The sequence below is a fragment of the Salvelinus fontinalis genome, chromosome 5 (assembly GCF_029448725.1).
Source record: "Salvelinus fontinalis isolate EN_2023a chromosome 5, ASM2944872v1, whole genome shotgun sequence".
Taxonomy (NCBI): domain Eukaryota; kingdom Metazoa; phylum Chordata; class Actinopteri; order Salmoniformes; family Salmonidae; genus Salvelinus; species Salvelinus fontinalis.
Window position 1 is genome coordinate 14028425 of NC_074669.1, and position 27324 is coordinate 14055748.

Here is a 27324-nt window from a genome sequence, read left to right on the forward strand (position 1 = left end):
AAAATACTAAGGTAAGAACTACAATCAGTTCATGCCCAATTAATATGGACTCTGTTGTCAACTGTACCGACAGCAAGAGGATGAAGTCAAGTGCTCATTTTGAATTATGTCATTGAGATGACAAATGTCCATTCTTGATCGCAGACAAATCTCTTTTATTTTTCTCCCCAGAGAGGAGAGCAAGAGAAACATCTAGTGGAATGCTGTTTCTTTAAGAGAGAGAGAGGGTGAGAGAGAGCGAGAAAGGGAGGGACCTCTTTGCCCTCCAGAAACCAGGAAGGGAATTGAGTTGATCTGCTGGCGCTTGGTTAGCGCATACGGGGCTTTGAGCAGCACAACAGTTAGAGAGGGAGAGAGAGGAGGAGAGGAGGGCTGACCCATAACAAGCACCACCACGGCCATCGCAGGTGAGCTAAAAGCACCCCCGCTTACACCCCGCTGTCCGCCTAGGGCCTGTCGACCGGAGGGAGCAGGCACAGAAGGAGAGAAAGGAATGAGGGAGGGGGACAGAGAGAGAGGAGAGAGCAAGAGGAAAGAGGAGGGGAGGGGGGGGGGGGGTTGTCGCAGGCAGTAGTTATGGATATGTTTTTATTCCTGGTAAAATACTTATCTGATTCCTGCTTTTACCTTTTGGGGGAGGCTTCAGTTTTATTTGGTGTGTTTGAGGCATGAACTTTTTGGGCAGGTGGAAGCACTTAGAGGATGAGGTGGATGGGGGGTTCGGAGGGGGGGGGGGGGGGGGTTCTGAACAAGAGGAAGGAGGAACCAAAAATAATTATGTAGAACAAGGTACGATGACAAGCAAATGACAACTTTTCAGAATTTGTCATTCACTAAGAAATCATGCTTGGAGGGAAAAGTTACGAGCAATGTGTTTAAATATATTTTGCTGTTTTTTTCCTCCTGGTTTGGAATTGATCAGAATAGAAATTAGTCTTTAATTTGGTCAGGCCTCTTGAAGTGTATTTAAAACGTAGACAGAGGGGTAGTCTCACTGAATACAGTGTTTGGCTGTGACGTTCTGGCCGAGAGCCTTTTGTTAGTATGCAGCACGGCCCTGTTTGATGGCTGATCTGTACTTTTAATACCTGGCATCCTGCTAGCAACATACTGTAGTGTATAATTCTGCCCTGAGTGCTTACGTTGGAACAGGCTTGGAGCAGTGGGGGTGGCAAGGTACGGAAAGCTGGGACTCGTAGTTCACAGCAAGGGCTGTGTAGCAGGTCAAATAGCATTTAAGGACTCTACATCCCAGAGTGCCTTGCCCTTGGCCATACAGAAAAGGGAACAGCTGCCAGCCTATCCCAGCAAGGAGGTGTGGTGAGTGAGCGGCTGTCAAGCCAATCACAGATGAGGAAGATATGCAAGAGCAGTGGGCTGAAAATAGGGGGGGGGGGGGGGGGGGGGTAGGTGTCTGCTTGTGTGGAATCAGGCAAGGGCTTGCCTGTATGACTAGGGCCACTCGGAAGTTTCCTGTCTGCAAAAGCTCCAGTACTGAGGCAGCAGGCAGGGCCCTACCCAGACACGGAGACAGGAGAGCCGGACAGGGCCTGGGGAAGGGACACGTGCTTCTGCCCAGCTGGTAAGAGCTCAAACTGCACTCTCTCTCCCTTGACACTGAGGAAAGAGAAAGGAGGAGGAGAGCTGAGGAAATAAATACCAGGTTCTCTCTTTGTGTGTGTGTGTGTGTGTGTGTGTGTGTGTGTGTGTGTGTGTGTGTGTGTGTGTGTGTGTGTGTGTGTGTGTGTGAGAGAGAGAGGCATGGGATGGGGCTTCAGAGCTCCTGACCCACTTGCAGATAAAAAAAAAGATGGCAAATAGGGCACTGTTCAGAGCAGGTAGAGCACATCATGTTTAGAGAGACTTGTCTTAAAGATTTGGGAATACACACTGTGACATTTTAACACTTTACTTACTGGAATGATTTAAAATGAGGATTGTTAATTTGATCATCTAAAATAGTGTGATTGTGTGTAATGTTAATGGTTATTAATGGTGTCATGGTTATTAATGGTGTTATTAATGTTATAAGTGAGTCAGCTACAGATGATATCTCCCTCCTTACCCTCAGGCACAACTGTGACATGATGGAAGAAAATGTGACACCTCTTGTGGACAATTTCCCCTCATTAGTGAAGTGTAGAGAACGAGCCACCACTGGAAACTTTGCCCACTGCCCTTGGGAACTCCTGTATTAGTTTATTAACTTTCAGTTGTTCATCTCCCCGGCTGCCCACACCCTCCTTCAGTTGCCCTTCTCCCCGGCTGCCCACACCCTCCTTCAGTTGTCCTTCTCCCCGGCTGCCCACACCCTCCTTCAGTTGTCCTTCTCCCCGGCTGCCCACACCCTCCTTCAGTTGTCCTTCTCCCCGGCTGCCCACACCCTCCTTCAGTTGTCCTTCTCCCCGGCTGCCCACACCCTCCTTCAGTTGTCCTTCTCCCCGGCTGCCCACACCCTCCTTCAGTTGTCCTTCTCCCCGGCTGCCCACACCCTCCTTCAGTTGTCCTTCTCCCCGGCTGCCCACACCCTCCTTCAGTTGTCCTTCTCCCCGGCTGCCCACACCCTCCTTCAGTTGTCCTTCTCCCCGGCTGCCCACACCCTCCTTCAGTTGTCCTTCTCCCCGGCTGCCCACACCCTCCTTCAGTTGTCCTTCTCCCCGGCTGCCCACACCCTCCTTCAGTTGTCCTTCTCCCCGGCTGCCCACACCCTCCTTCAGTTGTCCTTCTCCCCGGCTGCTCACACCCTCCTTCAGTTGTCCTTCTCCCCGGCTGCCCACACCCTCCTTCAGTTGTCCTTCTCCCTGGCTGCCCACACCCTCCTTCAGTTGTCCTTCTCCCTGGCTGCCCACACCCTCCTTCAGTTGTCCTTCTCCCCGGCTGCCCACACCCTCCTTTAAGTCACTCTCTTCATCCCTCTCACCTCAAGTAGCCCTCTTGGCATTGTGTGATTTGTGTCACAATGTATTTTAGCCTACTGTCTGTCTGTCTGTCTGTCTGTTGGTGGGTTGTCAAAAGATTTTGCAGGAACCATAACTTATTCTAATTCACGGATGCATATTTCTGGCAACCCATACTTGTTGGACTTGTTTTGAAGTGTGTGGGTAAGAGAGAGGAAGGGGCATATTGTATTGTAATAAAGACACCCACAACTGAGAGGTGTTTAGATAGCTTTCAGAGGCAGTGTTTTAAAAATTATTCATCTGTCAAATGTCAGTGTTCTGATGTTACTTTTGCTACCCCTGAGTACCAATTGCAAAAGGCTGCACTTTCAGCCTGAATAAATTCCACTAAGAGGTTAAGTCGGGACGCTCCATGTTACCCACAATAGCATCCAGGGGAATTGCAGGGGACTTCAGTGGCTGTGGGTAGGCCCTAGACACCACCCATCAATTTGGCGGTGAGCATGTTGAATACAGTTTGATATTCTTGTATGTTGTGCACCATAATGCCCCAAACTAGCAGGTCCACAGTGACAGGAGGAGACAGGTTGCATGCATGCTTACTGACAGTCTTTGGAAGGCCTCATTTTGGGGTAATGTTGCTTTTGAGTGGTGCACTGAACTATAATCTGCCCCATTATTAAGGGGGAACTCCCCTTGTCAGCAGCTAAATGTCCCACTGTTCCTGTCCCAAGTAGACAGACACACAGACATGGCTCTATCTGTTGTGTTGTTGTTGTGGAGTCTGGGGGGAGTGATAGGGGCTGTCCTGGGCCTGCTGGGTTATGAAGCAGCTCACACAACCTGATCAAATTAGAGGCTGAGATGCAGCCCAGGGTAAGAGTAGGCCGTTGTGTTGTGAGTGGGACTTCACTTTTTACACTTTCCTTTTACACGGTGGGTTGTCTCCAAGATGTCACACATTTTTGTCTGTGTAATCTATTGTCTGAGAAATCCCATGTTGACCTTGGTACTACGTATGGAGAGAGGAGTGTTCGCTTACGTCTCCTGTGATCAGGGAGTAGCATATGACAATCTCATGGCTGGTGAGTTCCTGTCTCATTTCCAGACGTTGTTCTAGCCTTCTCAGCAGGCTGAAGGGGATGTGGGCGATGTGGTTGGCCAGCAGGGGCACAGCGCAGTGCAGTGTCTGGAAGAGAGAGAGAGAGGGATGGTCATCTGATAACAGAGCGGGTTCTGTTACACGCCTGTCACAGACACACAGGAAGTCCTCTGCACACAATGCACAGCCGCCTGCACAGAATGGCGCAGGGCTGAGGGGAGGAGGGCTACTGCTGCTGGGCCTGGCTCTACTAGGGGTGCAGCTGATTTTAGTGCTACTGTGAGTTTGGATCCACTACTTCCTGACTGACAGCATGGCAGCGTTAGAGAAGTATAGTTCCAGCAGTAGAAGAGGTTGTGTCTCTGTTTGAAACGGTGCTACCAGATGTGCAAGTCTGTTTCTGGACCTGCTAGCTCAGGCTGGAGGAGGGAGGCAAGGGAAGCCAAGTCGAGCCTTCACTTTGGTTTGCTTTACTTTGCTAGGAGAAGGGTGATGGTACTGTAAACCCATACAGTAGTCAGTTATTGATTCCCCACAGTGGCTCTCCAGCTATCTCTTGATCTCTGGGGTAATGGTACCCTTAAAGAACTTAGACCTTTGATATGAAATCATAAAAATCTCCCACTTCCTCTTTCCCTTAACCTTTATTGACAAACATGGTATAAGGACTTTATATAATGGTGTCTAACCCCTCCTGCAGTGTGAAGGGTTAGTTTCTTACAGGGGCTAAGAAAAGGTTTCTCGAGTCTCAGACACTTTCAAAGCACATTACATTTACAGTATTCCTTGGGCTGATGTCAAGGTTGTGAGTTTGTTTAAGATTGCCTCACCCACTACCTTTCAGTCAGGGGCATTGTGTCTGATTCTTGGCAGCCGTCTGCCATGTTTCAAGTTGAGCAGCACAGCCCCACCTCCAGTTTTATCAGTTGTTCGCCCTCTTCCTGCTCAGGACCTATCAGGCTTCTTATCCCGGGAAGCCTGGCAGTAATGAATCACACAGCAACACTAGGCCAGGCTCAGCCTCAGTCAGAATCCTGTTCTTCTTGGAACTGGCCAGCCCCTGCCCCCCTCCTCCCCATAGTATTTCTGATTATCTTGTAATATCCTATGACCTTGAACCCTGGTAACCTCGGTCCAGTGATTCCCTTTCTCTGGGCTCAATCAGCAGGTGGCTGGTCTTAGCCCGTGACAGTCAGCCAGGGAAAGACAACCTGTTTGCACTCTGCTGTCTATCTATATCACCCACCCTATGCTTCTATGAGTTATACCCTAGTCTACTGTAATTGTTCCAGTGTTGTTGGAGTTAAATTATTCACAGATATACCACTGATCCCCCACACACTTGCACTGCTTGTTCTGCTAAGGATGCTTGTTTTCTGGTCTCTGTGTCGCTCCCTTCAGCAGGGAAACAAAGAAGTGTGCGGTGGACTGCACTTCAAAGGCATTATAGCAAAACACTCCGTTTCAGCGACTTTCATTTTGGTCATGTAAGGAACACCTGAGCTTGTCGTGGGTAAGGTTGATAGTCATTTTACTCCAGGAATGAACAGTATGTGTCAGACAAAGACTGTAGCTTCTTTGATCCGGGTCCCAGTTGACCTGAGATTATATTTCCAGTATAACGCACCACCCAGTGTATTACAGGTTTTATAACTACCAGTATAACCACAAGGTGTCACTGTATTGGTCATTAAATAAGAAGGGTTCTATCTAGGACAGAAGCCTATTTATCACAGTCAGGTGTTTAAAAGCCAAATAGACAAAGTTCAATAGAACTGAAACAAAGTCAATGTTCAGCTCAGAGTGTCTTGCATGGGATCGTCCACGAAATCTAATCTTGATAGCTGTTCTCCACGTTTGCTGGGCACGTATCGGGGGGGGGGGGGGGGGGGGGGGGTGTTGAGTGAGTCGGGGCAGGCAGGGGTGGGGTGGTGGGATCTGCAGCAGTAAGTAGTGGTTTGACTTGCAAAGCAGCACCCTGTGCGTGCAGAGTAGGATCTAGTGAACTAGGCAGGCAACGCTGGGTCGGTGGTGGCCCTGGGAACTGAGACGTTGGGGACACGGTGTGGCGCTGTGGCCGCTGTCACCCACAGCCATGAATAAGTGATAAGGAATGTTTCAAGCCATGAGTAGGTGTCAGGATCAGGTTTGTTTGCACTGTTGTTTCCTCCTCTTTCTGTGGGTTCATCCTGGCCCCGGCCTCTTCTCCTCTCCCCCTAGCTCCTGTGTACAAGACAGGACACCTGCATGCCTCAATGGTGACTGGGCTGTATGAGGTAGCCTATGAGACTGTTTTTAACTCCTCTCAGCCTCCACAGATCTGCGTGTGACCCAGGGTCGGGCGTGTATGTCCTGAGGATAATGTGTAAGCAGGTTTGCACCAGGGGCCAGCCCAGCAGCTTGGTGCAGTAAGCAGCAGCATCAGTGAGAGCAGGTTGACTTGGCTGAGGTCTCTGTGGGCTCACTCAGGATCTATTTCCACACTGTGAAGGACATGACCGTTAACCCTGCGGTTGCCTTCTCCGACTCTCTCTCTCGCTCTCTCTCTGAGTCTCTGTTCTCGCTGCCCTCCCTCAGCATATTCAAATGAGAGGTGGAGGATAATCAAATGTTCCCACGTCAGACAGGGCAGTTTATCAGAAAAACAATGGGAGAGGTTGTAGTGGCGGTGTGGTCAGGTGCATATAAAATAGTAGGGGGTTAAAGGAGAAAGAAAGTGCTCTAACTTGGCTTGAGCCGAAATGAAAGGGCATTGTGTCATGAATAAAAGACACAAACTACTCCACATGGAACCAAGTGGGACAGTATTATTTCCATTTGCAAGCTTGTTTGTTTTAAGATTACCGCAAGACAGATGTACCGGTTTACCATAGTAAAGCATTTAAATGTCACACATTATGAGGTGGCATGATTGACAGGTCTTGTTAAGGATTTTTCCTCTTTGTTGAAGGAGTGGAGTTAACATCAGAGAAAGTGCAATTAGGTTTCTAGCACTACCCAGAGTTGACTTTTCAGAGAGCGTTACCGGAGTATGACCTGTGGTTAGTGTCGCTGCGGTGCCAGATCTCTAGGTGTGGAGAGAGGCGTTGCTTTGTGAGGTGTGGGAGAGAGCCAAGCAGGGGAGAGAGGCGAGGCAGCCAGGTTGAGCACAGCTAGTGTATATACCAAGAGCCTTAATCTGAAGGAATGTCATTTGAATGCGTTGCTCTTATAGAGAATAATCCCACTTGCCTCACCCCCTGCTGGGTCTCCCTGGCAGATGGAGAAGGGTGGGTGGGCTTTATTTAATGTGTGTGTGTTTGTCTGTGCTTGTGTAAGTGTGTTTGTAAATGGACAAATCAGGAAAGACTTGTGTTGCCGAGCCCCCCTCCCCCGTGCATTGCAAGCTGCAGTCGATCATTTTAATCTTCCCCACCCCCCACCCCCCACACACACACACGTGAGCGAGGGGACAGCCTTCCTGAAACTTGGCACACAGTAAAGGGTGGGGTAACCGGCTCAGACCGGATTGACAACCTCCCTTTTTAATACCGTTCCCTCGCAGCTTGTGCGTGTCCTCCTCCTCCAGTGAGGTTTTTCCACGGGGTCTGTAACCCCCGCCCCCCTCCTCCCCCTTTCCTAACTGACACAGAGCGACGCACAGCCTGCTGTACAGTCCCGGCCCTGCTCCTCCTCCCAGCATGCACTCTGATCCTCTCTGCTCTCCCTCAAACTGCCCTTCACTCTCTCTCATGGTAATAGGTTCAGCAGTGGGCCAATACATCCAGCATTACAGATACAGCATGGAAGACAGCTATTTCAACACTGACTATGTATGGGAGATGTTGGCCAAAAAGGATGTATGCCATAGCTATACTGTAGTTTCTATTAGATTGGTCTGTAAAGCCAGTATGTCGGCCAGTAGCTGTTTGTCAGTGAAATCAATGGTATCTGTAGTGTTTGTATGGTGGTGATGTTACAACATGGCTCACCACCAGGCCCTTCAGGCTCTTTAATGAACTCTGGGGCCTGGTGTTGTAGAGGACTGTAGTGATGGGCTATTGACAAAAGAAATCAGCCGTTTTGAAAACTTTCAGTTCTTCAGCTAAACTGGCCAATAGGAACTCTGACATGATTTAATAGTGATTGATCTACAGTATCAACTTTTATTCCATGTTGGTTCTAGGGCTGTGAAGATACCAGTATCGTAATGTTATTTCCATGGCAAAAATGAAAACACGAAGCAGTTCACTCTTTGGTCCTTTTTAAAACCTGCTGTATGTAAAATATTGTGTGCTATAGTTTGGAAAATAATTCATCTGACTCTGGATGACAACATAATGATGTTTGTTTCCAACATTTGGGATTTTTTCCTAAAAAACTCCTTGCCATTACACAAACGAGTTTCGCAATACTGGTATCGTCCCGGACCTAGTTAGTTCAGCATAATTTAATTGAAAGGACGTGGAAGAAACAATAATTCAACCAGTGTGTGCCCAGTGGGTATTAATGGCACGCCACATTATTGTGGCATTAGTGAGCAAAATTTCAACACAATATTATTTTCATGTATTTTCTCAGGTGTGAAGGCACTTTAAATTACTTTCTTACACAATTTCTAAATAATCACCAGCCCTTACCCTGAGGCACCTCTTATATATCTGGGTGGATGGAAAAATTACAGAGAAAATTCCACCTAGCCTACCACATGGTCAGGGCCGTAACCAGGGTTTTAGTGAGGTCGGGAAGTTTTTATTTAAAAAAATATATATTTGACCTTTATTTAACTAGGCAAGTCAGTTAAGAACACATTCTTGTTTACAATGACGGCCTAGGAACAGTGGGTTAACTGCCTTGTTCAGGGGCAGAACAACAGATTTTTACCTTGTCAGCTCGGGGATTCGATCTAACGACCTTTCGGTTACTGGCCCAACGCTCTAACCACTAGGCTACCTGCCGCCCCGAGGGTTGAAGATCATGATCATTTACTGCATTTTTATATAAGGAGAAAAAAAGTTCAAATGCTGTTAAGAGAACAGCAGAAACAAGCTAGTGTAGGTTCCTTCACCTCAGTCCATCTAGAAACACACAGCCTATTAGGAGAGCAGGCATGGTGGGAGGAGCTGTAGGATCATGGACTCATTGTAAAGACTGGAATGGCATAGATGGAACGGTATCAAACATATGGAAACTACATTTTGGACTCCGTTCCAATAATTACATTCCAGCCATCACAATGAGCCCGTCCCCCTATAGTTCCTCCCACCAGCTATTAGCTATACAATTGTAATGTTATACCCCTGAAAGCGGGGAAATATGAGAACTGAATCACACTGACACCTAGCATCAGCGACTGTTCAGTCAGTTGTAATGATGAAATGCATAAAATCATCAACTCTTTACATAGATATCTCTTTTCTCAAATGACATAGCGTTCACATTTGTATTCCGAGCCATTACTAATCAAGCTCCGCACAGACAGACATCAATGGAGCACATAGATAATCGTATTATCAATTATTAGACTATTACTTACGGGGCCTCCAAAGTGGCGGCGTGGTCTAGAGGCGTCGCTACAGACCCGGGTTCGATCCCAGACTGTGTCCCAGCCGGTTCAGACCGGGAGACCCATGAGGCTGCGCACAATTGTTAGGGGAGGGTTAAGCCGGCCGGGAGGTCCTTGTCCCGTCGCAGTCTAGCGACTCCTTGTGGCGGGTCGGGTGCATGCACGCTGACTTCAGTTGCACAGTGTTTCCTCTGACACATTGGTGCGGCTGGCTTCCAGGTTAAGCCAACAGTGTGTCAAGAAGCAGTGCGGCTTGGCAGGGTCGTGTTTCAGAGAACGCATGGCTCTCGACCTTGGCCTCTCCCGAATCCATACTGGAGTTGCAGCGATTGGACAAGACTGTAACTACCAATTGGATATCATGAAATTGGGGAGAAAAAGGGGTCAACAAATAGAATATTATTTACTATTCTGTATTAATATCAGCGATGTGGTGGTTAAAAAAAGATGGGTAAACTATAAACTCCATGTGCTGCTAAAATGGCAAATCCGGGGGCGCAGGCGAACATAACGAGCAACCACTGTCCATGATTCCATTCTTTCGCAAACAGGCAGGCGCGATTAGAACTCAGTCCGATGAAGAATATTAACGTTCTGAGCTTTGAGCAATATTTAGATTGATTTCCTTTGTGTACAAAATCTATATTTTTATTCCTAAACTTTTTTTCAAACGAGAAAAAAATACAGTGGTCCGGACCTCGGTCCTCATATTATGGCCAAGCACGTGATGCTATTACCATATTGCTACTGTAATACCTACCAAATCCCTAGGACTTTGGGCTAGGAATTGAATTGGGCATCTGTGTATTGTGTTTTAAAGACTGAGAACTGATTCTCTCCTCCTCCTTTTCTCCCCCTCTTCTTCCTCCCTCAGACAGGCAGACGGACAGACGGCAGGACGGACACGCGGGCGGCGGCTGTGATTGGCGGCTCTGCGGCAGGCTGGTGGAAGATGTCGTTGGGAGCCGGCGGGAGGGGCGGGCGGCGGCTCAGGGGCACTGGGGGTGGAGGAGGAGGGAGAGGGGAGGCGGCGGAGGAGGGCCTGGTGGGCATCCCCTTCCCAGAGCACAGCGCAGACATCCTGGGCAGCCTGAACAAGCAGCGCCTCAGCGGCCTGCTGTGTGACGTGCTCCTGGTCAACCAGGAGAAGGAGTTCCCCGCCCACCGCTCGGTCCTGGCCTCCTGCAGCCCATACTTCTACAAGCTGTTCACCTCTGGTCCAACTGCCGACCAGCAGCACGTCTACTCCATCGACTTTGTGGCGGCCGAGGCCCTAGGCGCCCTGCTGGACTTTGCCTACACAGCCACGCTGACCGTCAGCCACAGCTCCGTGGGAGACATCCTGGCCGCTGCCCACCTGCTGGAGATCTCGCCCGTCCAGGAAGTCTGCACTCACCTGCTGGACACCAAAGTGCTCTCCCCGCCGGTAGGCTGGTCATCATGACAACGCTAACTTACCAACACTCCGTCAGCAGTCTCTGTCTTACCATTACATCACAGGCCTCGCATCAAAATGTGGTCACTTGACAAACTTTCTGATCCAAAGTTTCTGAAAGTTAAAATACATTTATTCAGTATGGCCTCTGTGGAAACCAGTCGAACCACTCTTGTTTTGAGTTGTTAAAACTATTGTGTTGCAAGTGCCATTCTGGAGCTCCATCCAAATGCGCCACCACAGACCACGTACCACGCAACCTCATCGCGTCACGCTAACAAACTAACACTCAGTCATCAGTCTTTGTCTGGCCATCACATCATGCTCTTTATTAGTGTCTCTCTCACACACTGCCAAACACACATCCACACCCTGGGGTCACAATGACACTGACCTCGAAACATTTACCCATGCTAAGCCAACACCAGTCTCTGAGTCTCAGGACAGGGTGCTCTTTCACAAGCTGCATTCTACAGACAAAACCTATCGCAGTTAAGCTACAACATTCGCATGGTGGGGAGCGTGTAGAATAGCAGTAGCATGGCCATGTTCATAGTCATATATGTTTCTGTTGTGTGAATATGATATACATGTGTCCACTCACATTCTGTTAGACATTGAATGAGAGTAATGGAATCCTGTTTTATTTTTTCGTAGGCGGGCAGTGAGCGAGGAGAAGAAGAGGATGATGATGATGAGGAGGAGGAGGAGGGGAAAGGTGGAGGAGGAGAGGTGGAGCAGGGGAATCGGCTGCGGGCCCAGGAGTATCTACAGTACTTCCAGAGAGGGGCCCACTGGAGCAGCAGCTGCAGCACGCCAGAGCTCAGGGACATGCCCACACACCTGCACTTTAATCATGGCAATGGGGCCCAAAGCAACGGGGCCCCCAGCGGCCCCAGAGAGTACTACTCTCCCCTGGACCTCGCCCTGACCCAGGCCCCCACACAGGACCCTGAAGATGAAGAGGATGAGGATGAGGAGGACGAAGGGGAAGTGGAGCACTCTGAAAGTGGCGGGGCAATGCTGGCCTGGGCCAGGGGTAACGGAGGGGGGCCAGGGGCCTCTTTCTACGTCCCAGCCCAGAACGGACACTTTTACCTCCCAACGAAGCCCAAACTGGAGACGGAGGAAGAGGGGGAGGAAGAGGGGGGGCAGGATGGAGAGAGGGGCTCGGCCAGCGCCCTCCTGCAGAAGATGATGGACTCCATCGAGAGGCAGAAGGAGCGGGCCGCGGCCGGGGAGGAGCTGGGGGAGGGAGAGGACCCGGACGTGGAGTTTTACTTGAATTACTTTAATAGCACGCAGCACGAAGATGCCGCTGCCGCCGTCTCACAGGGACTGCTGCCCCTCTGGACGGCACGGGGCAGCTCTAGCCGAGAGAGAGAGAGGGGGGGAGGAGAGAGGGGAGGAAAGGGAGGAGAAGAGAGAGGGGGCGGAGGGGAGAGGAAGATGCGCTCCAAGGCCTTCCAGAAGTGCCCCATCTGCTCCAAGGTCATCCAGGGTGCAGGCAAGCTACCCCGCCACATCCGCACGCACACGGGAGAGAAGCCCTATGAGTGCGCCATCTGCAAAGTGCGCTTCACCAGGTAATCCCCAATTAATGCATTGACCACCCCATGTCACATCTACTCATGGTAAGGAGGCGTGATGGAGCAAAAACAAGACCACTGTTGTCCCACAGCCAAGGAAAGTCTTACTTAGCATTAGCTATGTTAGCTTAGCCAAATGTTTGCTCTCTGTCAATTAATTAATTTACCAATGTACTAATCTGAAATTAAAGTGAGAAACATAGTACACCATTTTTTAACTAGGCAAGTCAGTTAAGAACAAATTCTTATTTTCAATGACGGCCTAAGAACAGTGGGTTAACTGCCTTGTTCAGGGGTAGAACGACAGATTTTTACCTTGTCAGCTCGGGGATTCGATCTTGCAACCTTTCGGTTACTAGTCCAATGCTCTAACCACTAGGCTGCCTGCCACTCTAGATGTCCCCTAACTATGTGGTAATGTAAATCATTTTGCCAAAACCTTTCTGTAAAATGTTAATCAGAGATGAACATGTTTGATATTTATTCTAGTGGATGGAATCAGGGTGTCATAAAGACGTGTTTTATAAAGACATTGCTCATGGCAAAGTCCTGGAATGTTAGCAGGTGGTATAAAAGAGGGTTGTGACACGTTATCTAGGAGGAAGCTGCTGTAAAGTGTTCTGTTCTGATACTGACAGGGGGATTACAAGCCGAGTGGTGCCCTATCTGTGCCAATGCCGGAATTTGAATTTGTGATCCCTGGTTTTGTTGATTATTGCCCACGACAAAACCAACTGGACCTCTCCCTCTCCCTCTCTCTCCTCTCCCAACCGACCAGCCCTCTCCTTCTCTCTCCCCTCCCAACCGACCAGCCCTCTCCCTCTCTCTCACCTCCCAACCGACCAGCCCTCTCCCTCTCTTTCCCCTCACAACCGACCAGCCCTCTCCCCTCCCAACCGACCAGCCCTCTCCCTCTCTCTCCCCTGCCAACTGACCAGCCCTCTCCCTCTCTCTCCCCTCCCAACCGACCAGCCCTCTCCCTCCCAACCGACCAGCCCTCTCCCTCCCAACCGACCAGCCCTCTCCCTCTCTCTCCCCTCCCAACCGACCAGCCCTCTCCCTCCCAACCGACCAGCCCTCTCCCTCCCAACCGACCAACCCTCTCCCTCTCTCTCCCCTCCCAACCGACCAGCCCTCTCCCTCTCTCTCCCCTCTCAACCGACCAGCCCTCTCCCTCTCTCTCCCCTCCCAACCGACCAGCCCTCTCCCTCTCTCTCCCCTCCCAACCGACCAGCCCTCTCCCTCCCAACCGACCAGCCCTCTCCCTCCCAACCGACCAGCCCTCTCCCTCTCTCTCCCCTCCCAACCGACCAGCCCTTTCCTTCTCTCTCCCCTCCCAACCGACCAGCCCTCTCCCTCTTTCTCCCCTCCCAACCGACCAGCCCTCTCCCTCTCTCTCCCCTCCCAACCGACCAGCCCTCTCCTTCTCTCTCCCCTCCCAACCGACCAGCCCTCTCCCCTCCCAACCGACCAGCCCTCTCCCTCTCTCTCCCCTCCCAACCGACCAGCCCTCTCCCCTCCCAACCGACCAGCCCTCTCCCTCTCTCTCCCCTCCCAACCGACCAGCCCTTTCCTTCTCTCTCCCCTCCCAACCGACCAGCCCTCTCCTTCTCTCTCCCCTCCCAACCGACCAGCCCTCTCCCTCTCTCTCCCCTCCCAACTGACCAGCCCTCTCCCTCTCTCCCCTCCCTCTCCCAGTCTTTAGTCAGCTAATGAAATCTGTGTGCTCACAGTCAGGCTGCCCAGCTAGCTACAGGCCAGGGTGGACTGCTAGACTAGCGCGCTGTGTCGCTGGTCTCCCTGTATTTTAAGAGCACTACCTCTTCCTTGAATCTATCCTCTTAATGAAAGAATCAATGGACTTGCATTGGAAATAGATGCACACTGGAAATACCCAGGACTAGGGTTGCAAAGGGAGGGTATATTACTGGAAACGTTTGAAGTTTACCAGAAAGCTACCAGAATGTTGGTAACTTTCAAAGAATATATAGAATTTTATCAATGACATCTAGTGGGCTTTTGGGGTACTTCAGATGTACACAGGTGTGTGTAATTATCTCTGGCCTTCTTGTGTGGCCTTATCACATGTAAAAAAGAAAATATATAATAATAATACAAAAGAATGACAAAGCTGTAATACATTATTCTGAATATAAACCATGACCTTAGTGAATTACATTAGCATTTAATGAGGGTTTCCACATGAAATATCCTTTATATATATATATACACCTTTTGCGCAGGCGGGCGAGCCTGATCTAAATGTGCTTGCTTCTAAATGCAGCCTATCGGCAGTGAAGTGGGAAGCGGGTGTTGTAATCTTAATCCTATTTGATCAGGGTTACGAGTGTGCTGCTTTCGCACTGTAATAAACCACTCCTGTCCTTTAAATATTTCACCCTGTGTCACTGTATGTGTGTAACCATGGTAGCAGTAGTGCCCTTATGTGGCTTGTGTGGGTGCTAAGTAGTTTTCTTAACTCCGGAGGTTTGTTTAGGTGCACTCTGGGTGCTAAAGGGCTGGATGACAGAGAGACAGATATGACTGGGTGGGTAGGTGACGGAAGCTGAAGGACCGATTAAAATCAATGTTTTATTGTCACATGCGCTGAATACAACAGGTTTAGACCTTACTGTGAAATGCTTACAATGCTGTTCAAGAAATAGAGTTTAGAAACTAAAGTTAAAATAAAAAGTAACACAATAAAATAACAATAACATGGCTATACGTATACAGGGTTACCGGTATCGCGTCAATGTGTGGGGTACAGGTTAGTCGAGGTAATTTGTACATGTAGGTAGGGGTAAAGTGACTATGCATAGATAATAAACAGAGAGTAGCAACAGTGTGAAAACAAAGGGGGGGTCAATGTAAATAGTCCGGGTAGACATTTGATTAATTGTTCAGCAGGCTTATGGCTTGGGGGTAAAAGCTGTTAAGGAGCCTTTTGGATCTAAACTTGGCGCTCCGGTACCACTTGCCGTGCGGTAGCAGAGAGAACAGTCTATGTGACTTGGGTGACTGGAGTCTTTGACAATTTTTTGGGCCTTTGTCTGACACCGCCTAATATATAGGTCCTGGATGTCAGGAAGCTTGGCCCCAGTCATGTACTGGGCCGTACACACTACCCTCTGTAGCGCCTTGCGATCGGATGCTGAGCAGTCGCCATACCAGGCGGTGATGCAACCAGTCAGGATGCTCTCGATGGTACAGCTGTCAACCTTTTTGAGGATCTGGGGACCCATGCGAAATCTTTATCGGTCTCCTGTGGTGGAAGCCTCAGTTAATAAAGTAGAGGGGCCTGAACTTGGCACTAGTAAGGTGTACAGCTAGCTGTCCAACTTTTACAAGATAGCACCTCTACAGACTGTAATCCTAAAGTGTATGTTTTGTCTTCTAGTTTTATTTCACTGTAAACTTGCTGCTGAAGTTTTAAGAGGAGCTATTGACCCATTGATTAGTCTCTGAAGATACTGGGTTTGTCCAGAAAAGTGACAAGAGAAACTAAAGCTTCGCAACCCTTAATCTAAAATAAATGTTCAATAAAAAATATATACAGTTTTGTTCACAAACATTTTTGTTTAATTGAGTTTATTTCCACTTTCCAGTGTTATATGTGATATTCTTTGAAGGTAGCTGCAGCAGAAATAGATTTCCCCTGAACCTAGCCACACTGTCTGTGAACGTTGAGCTCCGGGCCAGGTCTCTACAAGTACTTTAAGAAATGGTGTAGATAAAGATGTAATGGTGTAGATAACTGTAAGTGAAAAAAATAAATAAAAAAATAGTTCTACAAGCAAAGAATCCTCAATTCCAGCATGGCTGGAACTTTACGAGGCTTTTCTTCCAAAATATCTACACTTAAGAGCGTGTGACCACTACTATTATTTTCCAAACTATTGTATTTATTCATGGCCTGTCCTCAGGTGACCTTGCTGCCATGGCAGAGTAAACAACCTGGAAGAGGTCCATTAGGTGTTATAGTGAAGGAGATAGACGCAGGGAGACAAACAGCCTCCATAAGCACATTCACCCTGGACAAACACCCTACTTTAAGATCACATAACAATATGTACTGTAGACTATGTTGCAAAGTAGTGGAACATTTTCTATTTTGTTTCAATGTCAACACAGACATGTTTTAAATTGTAATTTTTCAAGATTGTGATTCTTAGCCTATTGTTTGGTTAATAGTTGTAGTTTGCTTCTTATATTAACTACCCTTGTTGCTATCAGAGTTCCTACTGTACTAATCAATTCTGTTGTTTTTCTGTACTGAGCCTCTGTGTTCTTCCTCCGCAGGCAGGACAAGCTCAAGGTTCACATGCGTAAGCATACGGGAGAGAAGCCTTACTTGTGCACGCAGTGCGGTGCTGCGTTCGCCCACAACTACGACCTGAAGAACCACATGCGTGTGCACACAGGCCTGCGGCCCTACCAGTGCTCCAGCTGCTTTAAGACTTTTGTGCGTTCAGACCACCTGCACCGCCACCTCAAGAAGGACGGCTGCAACGGCATCCCCTCCCGCCGCGGCCGCAAGCCTCGTGTGCGGGACCCCGGGCTCCTGGAGGTCCCTGTGGGGCTGGCGGGCCCCGGCCCTCGGAGTGTCAGGGGGAGACGGCGCATGGAGGCGGCTTCAGCTGCGGCGGTGGAGGGGGCCTCCATGGCCCATGCACACAGTCCTCAGCCCCAGGAGATGGCAGGGGAGCCGGGGGACTGAGACAGGGAGAGACGCTGGACGCCATATTCATACTGGGACCCTGAGGGGCCGCCACCAAAACCAAGGGAGAAAAGAACACGCTATGAACAACGGCAAACAAAATAAACACAACAACTAACTATTCCTCTATATACCAAATCAGGGTGTCACCAATCTAATATTTTCAGTTTATTTTATCCCTTTGCTTTAGGAAACAGAGTAGACACACAAACACGAGTCAGTGGTCTGTTAAAGAGCAAAGAACGCTTCAAATCACACCTCCATGATGTCTCCTTTCTGGGTCATTTCTGTCTCTTCTGGGTTTCTGTACATTTGGCATAAGTGCTTATGTATAACCAAACAACAGAAAAACCTGAGCAACTATGCAGTTAAAATAGATTCTATTGGTTTGGACTTCATAGCCTTCAAACTTTGAGGTGTCCCACATCTATTGGCTGCTGCATTGGTGAACGGAGTGTGATCTCTCATATTCAGATGGAAAGCAACCGATCTTTTTCTATTCTTTTGCATTTCTAAAATGTACAGTTACTATAGAAATAGTAGTATTGTCAGAATATGACAATATATGCAAGATTAACTCAACTACACCTCTGATGCAGAAATAATATTTTTTTTCAAATGCTCCAGAAAGAATCAGACAAGGATTTGATTTAAGTGTTACTTACTCTTTAAAATATATTTTTTAAATCTATGGTTCATCTTTTTAAAATGTTAAATGTCGAGTTGAATCCACGTTTGGGGGGGCTCTTCCATTGCAGGGGTAAGGACCGCGAGAGGAGGGGGTGTGTTTCTAAAGCACTACCATGGTGATGTTGCCAGGTGACCACGTCGTTGACTACCAATCACAACCCTGACATTTCAGCCTTTCTATTTTCTTTTTGATTTGTCTTAATTTTTTTCCGTTGTTTGTTTGTTGTTTGAGTTGACTGCTTTGGGTACTTGACACTTTACATTTGTATACATGTAGATACATTAGGCGGTGATTATATTGGTCCCTTTTTAATGCTGAGATATATTAGCCTAACAATCGGGGTTTCCTTTAGCTTGATGTCAGATTTCTCACAGAGTGAAGCTTGTGGGTAAAAGAGAAAAGAAACTGTATGAATGTTAGAGTATATTGAATTGAGAAACCCATTGGTCCTAAACTTAACACTTGATTGAGATGTATAGAGTTACTGCCCGAAGGAAGAAGAGTTACTAGCTATGTGCTTAACTTTGTGCAGTTCTGACAGAATCTTCCCTGGTGTGAGGAGAGAGGGCAGTGTCTAAACAACAGCAGGTTGAAAGAGACGAAAAGCAGGGATAGACAGAGATGAGGAGAGACGAGCACCTTTTTTATACGTTTGCACAGCTTTACTAAAGATATCCAACAGAGAGATGTATATTTAAAGGGGGTCGTCGGGAAAAGGAGGTGTGTAATAGTGCGTATTCCAATCTTTTTTTGTCCTGGGGACCACAAAACCACGAGGCAACCTGTGTGGTGAAGAGAGCAATAAATACCTGTCCAAGTTGGGAGGCCAAATAAGTGCGCAGCTGGGTTTGGGGGATGGGTGACGAGTGGAGGGGGATTTCACAATGTCTGTTGCATTCCAAAATATAATCTCTTCGGCACAGCCATGTTTCCAGGCAGATCGGGTTCAAATCAGGCCTTCTCTCTCCCACTTCAGTCCTCCAATGCCCCAAAACCAGCCTGTGGAGTGCAGGGTATTATAGAGCCCTGGGTAGAGGAGGTCTACTCAGTGGCTGACTGGACTGCTGCTGGGTGTTTGTGTGTGTGGCAGCCAGGGTCTTTTCTCTGGCCACATCAGCGCAGTGTGACTCACTCAGACTGGCTGGGAGTGTCAGCAGCTCCTCCAGTTGTGGGCACGTTCAAACACGCTCCCCAAACTGCTGGCGCACTAAAAGCCAGGCAGACACTAAAGTGGGCGAAAAACACGAGGGTAGCCACTAGGTGTTGCTCTACAGACTTATGACGTGTGTTCGGTATGGGCCACTGGCTCACATACATCTGGACATGTTTGTCTTGGTCAGTACACTCTTAACCACACAGAGGAGAGGGTGCCGTGCCAGTGACTTAGATCGAATTCCCCTGCCATTGCTGCATTGCAGTGTCCTGAGTATCAGTCCTTTGCACCTTAATGGGAAAGAAGCAGGTTTTGAATGCACTTTGTTACTGAGAAGGGCACTTTTGTCAAAGAAACGGGTACTTTGAAACAAAGTAAGGCGAATGAGCTTAATATCCCCATCACAAGTGCTGCCGTTAAGCTTGTTTTCTGGTTTTGTTCAGTTTTTGACGACAAGCTGCCAAAAAAGAAAGAAATGTATGTGCGTTTTGGATCTCTTAAGAGAAGTCAGGCAGGTTCAGGAATGAACATGTTGGGTTTTGTGACCATACAAACTTTTAAAAATACAAAATAACCCCATGTAACTGATTGCACTTGAAGATAAGTTTTGGTAAAAAAAAAATATATATATAGTCTATATTCATGTCTTAATGCAGAGCAGGGGACGAGTGGAGGTGGTGGGGCCGGAGTGTGTGTGCATGGCTGGAGGGTCTCAGGGCAAGCCTGGATAAACAAACTATCTCCACCCATCTGTTCACCAGCTCCCCTCTCATAGCTCCACATATTATCGCAGGGAAGAAAACACAGTCAGACACCAATTCCAACTGCACGGCAGTTCCATCATACACATACTATTTTCCAAGTAGTGGCTAACTAAGGGGTGTGTGTGTGTGTGAGTATACTTGAAACATCCACACCCTAAACCATCTTTTCCATAGCTTTTCCCCGCTTTGTATTCTGTTGCAATCTTTATTTCCCTGGGATTTGTTATTGAAGAGTTTGACTCCTTTTAGATGAATGTATTCAATAGTCTGTCAGTGTGGACATCTACAATGATCAAGTCAAATACTAGGAGGTAGTAGATAAGGGGTGGTGGATATGTATAGCCTGAATGCCAGGAGCTCGGTGTAGGGTCATGTATATGCATAGGTCTGATGAAAGCCATAGTTCGGTGAGGTGTTAGGCTTCTAAGTTACCCCTCCCAAGCATATGTAACCATTTAAACGGGTGACATTCTTGGGCCTTCGTATTGTGATTTCAAGTTTTATTCCTATTTTATTTCTTTATTCTTTGGCTAAGCCAAAATTGACCCAGATTGCACATAGGACACTCTTATAGAGATATGCCCTAGTTGTTCTCCATGTCTGGTGTATAATATGAAGGTATGAAAGTAATCCCAGACATATATAGAATGAGACCGCCTCTGACCAAGCCACACACCAACAAAGCCCACCCCCTCGATATGTATGCAGCAAATTGTGTAGAATCATACACAACATTTACTTGAGTTCACATTTCTCCCTTTATTTCTGTGGACTTTACAATGGTGTAGATGGAATATCTTGTCCTTTATGTCTTTATGTAAAAGAAAACGTCTTAAAGGTTCCGCTACAGCATTCCTTTTTTTTCTAACCAATTTTTGTGTGGGTGGAGGTCAGGGTATGGGATGTGGTTTAGGGAGGGTGGGGTATTTTATGAGGTCGGGCAGAGTGGTGTTTTGGGTGGGGTTGGGGATATAAAGCCTGATAGCACTGGAAATAGTGCTATAGCTGAGACAACAAGAGTTTGCACTAAAGTCATGTCCTTGTCCTGCTAAGGGTAGGAGGGCATGAGACCTCAGCAAGGCCCTTGAGTTTCCATGAGCACAGGGTGTTTACACACTCAGCGGTCCAACACAGAGAGTCCATCCATTCCCCTAACCAGCAGACTTGATCATGTAACGGTTCTTCTGAGAAGTATACCAACATTAATTAACCAAACCAAAGCAGAAAAAGACTTTGATAAGTCATTGCACATTTAAGCTGTCTTATCATGTTGAATGTATACAGCAAAGCCTGAAGGTGCTTTGAAAGTTGTAGAATAGTTCACACAGAGGAGACTAAAGTCATGTAACTACAGCGAATCTGAAACTCCCATGTTTGAAATGTTGTAAACATTCAGACCCTATATATAACTTATATAGCTGCCTCTGGGAGGTAGTATGACAACCCTCTGAGCAGTGTGTTCAGCAGCAGTGTCTAGATCATTTCAGGTGTCCTTTAGGTAGAGTGAGTGTTCTCTGGGACTCTGTGGCCTTGTCTGAGGACTAAGCTTTGTTTAATGGGTCCAGTAGCAGGCTGGGGCTCTGTCTGTCTGTCTCACCAGGTGGACATGGGACATGGGTGAGAACGTGACTTAAAACAGAAGGAATGGAAGAACCCCTCCCTCTTTCTAATTGTAGAACACCTTAATCTAACTTCCTAATGGTTAGTTAAAACATGTGGATGTTGAGAAGTGTGGCTGAAAATCTCTGGTGAGCCACTCTTAATCAAACTCCCACTGTATTGTTTGACCAAACTACTATGACTTACTTATAAATGTAAGAAGAGGTGAACCTATGAACCAATTGTTCTACTGGTTGATGTTGTGGTGTAGTTCTCTGCTACTTCGTTGCCCTATGTTCCCATGGTCCCACTCCCGGTGAGACCTCCCAGGCTCAGCCCCTGAACTCTGTTACTCCGACACATGCTACACTGACAAGGTGTCTCACAACACCTTCAAGAAAATACTTATTATTGGTGTTTATCCAAATCCTCCTGATGTTTTGTTCCTAATTTATTAAGAAAAAGAAAAGAACATGTCTGAAAGCATTCAAATCTACGCAAAACATTTGATAACAATTATAACTGTAATAATCATAGAACAGGAGTGGGTAATGGTGGTGGAGGGTATGTTTTGTTAGTGGTGCTTCACACCTGAATGTCCAGGCTGGTGAAGCACAGCAAGCTGAGGATGACATATGCAGTATGGCACAATGCACAGCGTGGCTCTGGCACTGGCACAGCCATTCCTGGGGCCTATCAGAGGCTATTGGCTTGTTGGTCGGCCAGTTTACTGTAGGAGTCGCTATCTACGTCAGTGGGGTACAATGGTTTGCAAAAAGTGGGAGAGACCAGATCAGGGAAGTTGTGCTGTGCAATGGTTCAGGTTGCCCCATCTTGTTGTGTTTCACTGGGAATTATATGATGTAGCAAAATGGTGGACGATGTAGGGGAGTCACAGAACTGGTGATGGGGAAATTACAGGGGAATGTTGATTATCTACTTTTCTGTTAGTGCTTCTCAGGTGGAAAGCAACACTGCAATGTATTGCGTTTCAATTTCTGTTTCTGTTCAGTTTGTCGTTTGACCCCAGTAACATCCATTTGTACAATTGCCAAATTGTACCAATGTTTAACGAAATGGTTCCCAGAGAGCGGAAACAGTTGGTTCCCCATTGCCATGTGACTGTGACCGCTATTGCTTTACCTAATGTTGATTCAATGGCTTGTCTGTGGGAGGGAGAGTGCTGAGAAGTCTGTGTTAATCAGGTTGAAACATGTATAAAAGTATCTGGGTATGAGAAGCACAGAGGGGAGGGGAGAAGGGTGGGTTCTCTCTCCAGACCCTGGTTTCCATATCTCTAAAGACAGGCCTTTGATTAGAGATTACAGACCCTCAGCAGGGGAAGCTGAGAGAGGGAGGGAGGGAGGGAGGGAGAGAAAGAGAGACTCACTTGTGGTTTAAAGCCACCAACCAATAGAGGATACATTCCATAACTTCATACAGTAATTCCCGCTTTTGAGTCTTGGCGTGGGGAGACGGAGGGGATAGAGGGAGAGGAACAGTCAGCGTTTTACAGCCGAGTGTTTCAATCTGTCCATTCCACCTACTACCACCCCCAGTCTGACAGACAGGCAGGCAGTGAGCTCGGCCTCTCCAGGCTTGGCCGTCCAACTGCCTGAATGTCTCAGCTTCTGCGATTGTAACAAAGCACTTTGCGAAAGGCCATCCAGAATATTGTTTGCTGTTTTTTGGGGGTTATTACTATTGTTATTGTTGTTTATTGTTGTTGATATTTTTATTTCATTATGGATTATTATTTAAATGCAAAGCTACATGAAAATGAGAACTTGAATATTTGATATTTGGGTTGAAGTCCATTCGAGCTACCGCCCCACTAGGCCATACATACATACACCTCTGGCATACACACAGTCTCAGCTAATAGATGCAGCTCAGTGGGGATACACTCAGAGTGAAAGGGTTTTAAGGCAAGGTCTCCTTCATCTCCACATACAATCTCTTTGGAAAACAAGTCATATAATCTCATTGGGAGAGTTGCGCTGCACGGAAACTTCCATAACAGTTGAGAAGCTTTCTGAGAAGGCTAACTGGGTAGTTCTACTTAATGTCAAACATGCAGTACTTTGTAGGTTTAAAGCTAATTTATTTTTATCTCTCACGTCACTTACACATACTGGTTCATTAATGTATGTGGTGTCTCTTTGCTGTACAATAGTGCCCCTTGTGTAGCTAGAGTAAATTGCTGGATCTGGTATCCTCAAATCATTCTGAGACATGAAAATAGGAACGACCAAATTATTGTGCAGTTTTTGTTTGGAGTTAAGGTTTTGGCCTTCACATAGAATTTTCAGTCAAATCAAAATTAGTTTTAGCAAAATAGAGTAGTATGCAGACATATAGCAGAAGTGTGAGGGAGAAGAGATTGACTATCCATTATAGATTGATTTCTAACTGTAAAAAACACTATCCATCCATTCTAGTTTAAAACGCTGGGGCACAGACGGGGGCAGCAGAGTATTCCCTGTCTGTCAGGCATGGATGCTAAAAACCCTGTCCTCTTCAGAAAAGTCATTTTCATTAACATTGTCTGTCAGTGTATTTTGGAAGCTATGCAGGGCTATGCAGGGGATAGGTGGTTCTGGAGAATTTGCACTTTTGGCTACAAAAATAAATTGTATTGTATATGAGACCACTAAATCCACACCGTCTAAACCATATAATTCCATTTGTTTTGTTCTGTTTTTCTCTTTGTAATATATCCCAAAATGTCTGGCGTCCTTGGTTGAAAGAAAATACGATCTTTCTATTAAAAAAAAAACAATGGTTGTGACTTTTTTGTCTGCATGCACATGTTTGTTTATAACTAAGAATGGACACGAGCAAATGCATTCAAGAGCAAGCCTCTGGCGATTGTCATGTCAAATGTCAGGCAAATGGTTTCTGTCTCTATTCTTTTGCCCACACACTAAAACCACATCAAATAGCCTTCCCAAGTATAAGTTTCTGATCAAATATTATCTAAAAACAGCTAATAGTACTGCAATAGTTTGCATAGTTAATGAATATGTATTTGTACATTCACAATGTTTTGCATTTCAATATTTTGTCTAAATCGGCTTCACTTTAAAATCGTCCCACTGAAAAATACAGCAATCCAACCTGTTTGTGAATTTTTTATAATTAAGAATATTATAAATTACACATGTACCTTAACTATCAATGTAATACCTGAGAAATTATTGCTATCTTTTACAGTATTTTTCAATCGCTTTGGTGCTATTTTCACACGTATGTTATGAATTTTCAAAACTCTTAGTACAAAACTCCAAACTGGTAACACTTGTAATGCAGCAAGTCTCATGTTCAAAACTTTTTCACTATTGATCCCAAATATACATTTACTGTGGAATACCATTGAGCATAAAACAATGATATCTTCTCAAAGAAATGTCTTCTTTTAACAAGTTTTTTTTCTCCAATCGCTTTTGTGCAATTTTCACAAGTATGTGGTCAATTTTCACAACTCTTAGTACAAATTTCATCTAGAAATACAGTTTTCACATTGCAATACATGTTCAAAGAAAGTCATTGCCTTTTACAATGCAATGCTCACATTACTTTTGTTATGATTCTTTTCTCATTTGTTAAAATACATTTTATTACTTAATCTGTTAGCTCCTAATTGATCATCACTAAATTGAACACAGTGGCCTCCATCATTCTTAAATGGAAGAAGTTTGGAACCACCAAAACTCTTCCTAGAGCTGGCCGCCCGGCCAAACTGAGCAATCGGGAGAGAAGGTCATTGGTCGGGGAGGTGACTAAGGTCCCGATGGTCACTCTGACAGAGCTCTAGAGGTCCTCTGTGGAGATGGGAGAACCTTCCAGAAGGACAACAATCTCTGCAGCACTCCACCAATCAGGCCTTTATGGTAGAGTGGCCAGACGTAAGCCACTCAGTAGAAGGCACATGACAGCCCGCTTAGAATTAGCCAAAAGGCACCTAAAGACTCTCAGACCATGAGAAACAAGATTCTCTGGTCTGATAAAACCAAGATTGAACTCTTTGGCCTGAATGCCAAGCTTCAGGTCTGGAGGAAACCTGGCACCATCCCTACAGTGAAGCATGGTGGTGGCAGCATCATGCTGTTGGGATGTTTTCCAGCTGCAGGGACTGGGAGACTAGTCAGGATTGAGGCAAAAATGAATGGAGCAAAGTACAGAGAGATCCTTAATGAAAACCTGCTCCAGAGCGATCAGGACCTCAGACTGGGGAGAAGGTTCACCTTCCAACAGGACAACAACCCAAAGTACACAGCCAAGACAACGCAAGAGTGGCTTTGGGACAAGTCTCTGAATGTTGGAAAAGTACAGGAGCAAAGTACAGAGAGATCCTTAATGAAAACCTTCTCCAGAGCGCTCATGACCTCAGACTGGTTGGAAGGTGAACCTTTCAACGGGACAAAGACCCTAAGCACACAGCCAAGACAACGCAGGAGTGGCTTCGGGACAAGTCTCTGAATGCCCAGCCAAAGCCCGGACTTGAACCCAATCGAACATCTCTTGAGAGATCTGAAAATAGCTGGGCAGCAACGCTCCCCATCCAACTCCCATCCGATTTATTGGAGAACCAAAAAAAGGTCGATACCGATTAATCGGCTGATTTTTATTTATTTTTTTGTAATAATGAGAATTACAACAATACTGAATGAACACTTATTTTAACTTAATATAATACATCAATAAAATCAATTTCGCCTCAAATAAATAATGAAACATGTTCAATTTGGTTTAAATAATGCAAAAACAAAGTGTTGGAGAAGAAAGTAAAAGTGCAATATGTGCCATGTAAGAAAGCTAACGTTTAAGTTCCTTGCTCAGAACATGAGAACATAGGAAAGCTGGTGGTTCCTTTTAACATGAGTCTTCAATATTCCAAGGTAAGAGGTTTTAGGTTGTAGTTCTTATAGGAATAATAGGACCATTTCTCTCTATACGATTTGTATTTCATATACCTTTGACTATTGGATGTTCTTATAGGCACTTTAGTATTGCCAGTGTAACAGTATAGCTTCCGTCCCTCTCCTCGCCGCTACATGGGCTCGAACCAGGAACACATCAACAGCAGCCACCCTCGAAGCAGCGTTACCCTTGCAGAGCAAGGGGAACAACTACTCCAAGTCTCAGAGCGAATGACGTTTGAAACGCTATTAGCGCGCACCCCGCTAACTAGCTTGCCATTTTACATCGGTTACACCAGCATAATCTCGCGAGTTGATAGGCTTGAAGTCATAAACAGCGCAATGCTTGAAGCATTGCGAAGAGCTGCTGGCAAAACGCACGAAAGTGCTGTTTAAATGAATGATTACGAGCCTGCTGGTACCTACCATCGCTCAGTCAGACTGCTCTATCAAATCATAGACTTAATTATAACATAATAACACACAGAAATACGAGACTTAGGTCATTAATATGGTCGAATCCGGAAACTATCATCTCGAAAACAAAACGTTTATTATTTCAGTGAAATACGGAACCGTTCCTTATTTTATCTAACGGGTGGCATCCATAAGTCTAAATATTCCTGTTACATTGCACAACCTTCAATGTTATGTCATAATTACGTAAAATTCAGTCAAATTAGATCGCAATGAGCCAGGTGGCCCAAACTGTTGCATATACCCCGACTCTGCGTGCAATGAACGCAAGAGATGTGACACAATTTCACCTGGTTGATATTGCCTGCTAACCAGGATTTATTTTAGCTAAATATGCAGGTTTAAAAATATATACTTCTGTGTATTGATTTTAAGAAAGGCATTGATGTTTATGGATAGGTACACGTTGGAGCAACGACAGTCCTTT

General features: G+C 46.5%; 1 protein-coding gene across 1 annotated transcript; it reads left to right on the forward strand.

Annotated features, from left to right (window-relative positions):
- The first annotated feature begins 204 nt into the window (after positions 1-204).
- Positions 205-24289, forward strand: LOC129855169 (zinc finger and BTB domain-containing protein 7A-like). Its single transcript, XM_055922547.1, has 4 exons — positions 205-407; positions 10422-10973; positions 11640-12568; positions 16874-24289. Exons 2-4 carry the CDS (start codon positions 10500-10502, stop codon positions 17289-17291), a joined length of 1821 nt encoding a protein of 606 aa, XP_055778522.1. The 5' UTR covers positions 205-407; positions 10422-10499; the 3' UTR covers positions 17292-24289.
- Positions 24290-27324: the final 3035 nt, after the last annotated feature.

What these genes read in the sequence shown, in the direction of transcription:
- LOC129855169 (XM_055922547.1), top strand. Translation starts at nt 10,500, where the DNA reads ATGTCGTTGGGAGCCGGCGGGAGGGGCGGGCGGCGGCTCAGGGGCACT. An exon ending in CCAAAGTGCTCTCCCCGCCG is followed by an intron (nt 10,974 to 11,639) that starts GTAGGCTGGTCA and finishes ATTTTTTCGTAG; the next exon opens with GCGGGCAGTGAGCGAGGAGA. An exon ending in TGCAAAGTGCGCTTCACCAG is followed by an intron (nt 12,569 to 16,873) that starts GTAATCCCCAAT and finishes CTTCCTCCGCAG; the next exon opens with GCAGGACAAGCTCAAGGTTC.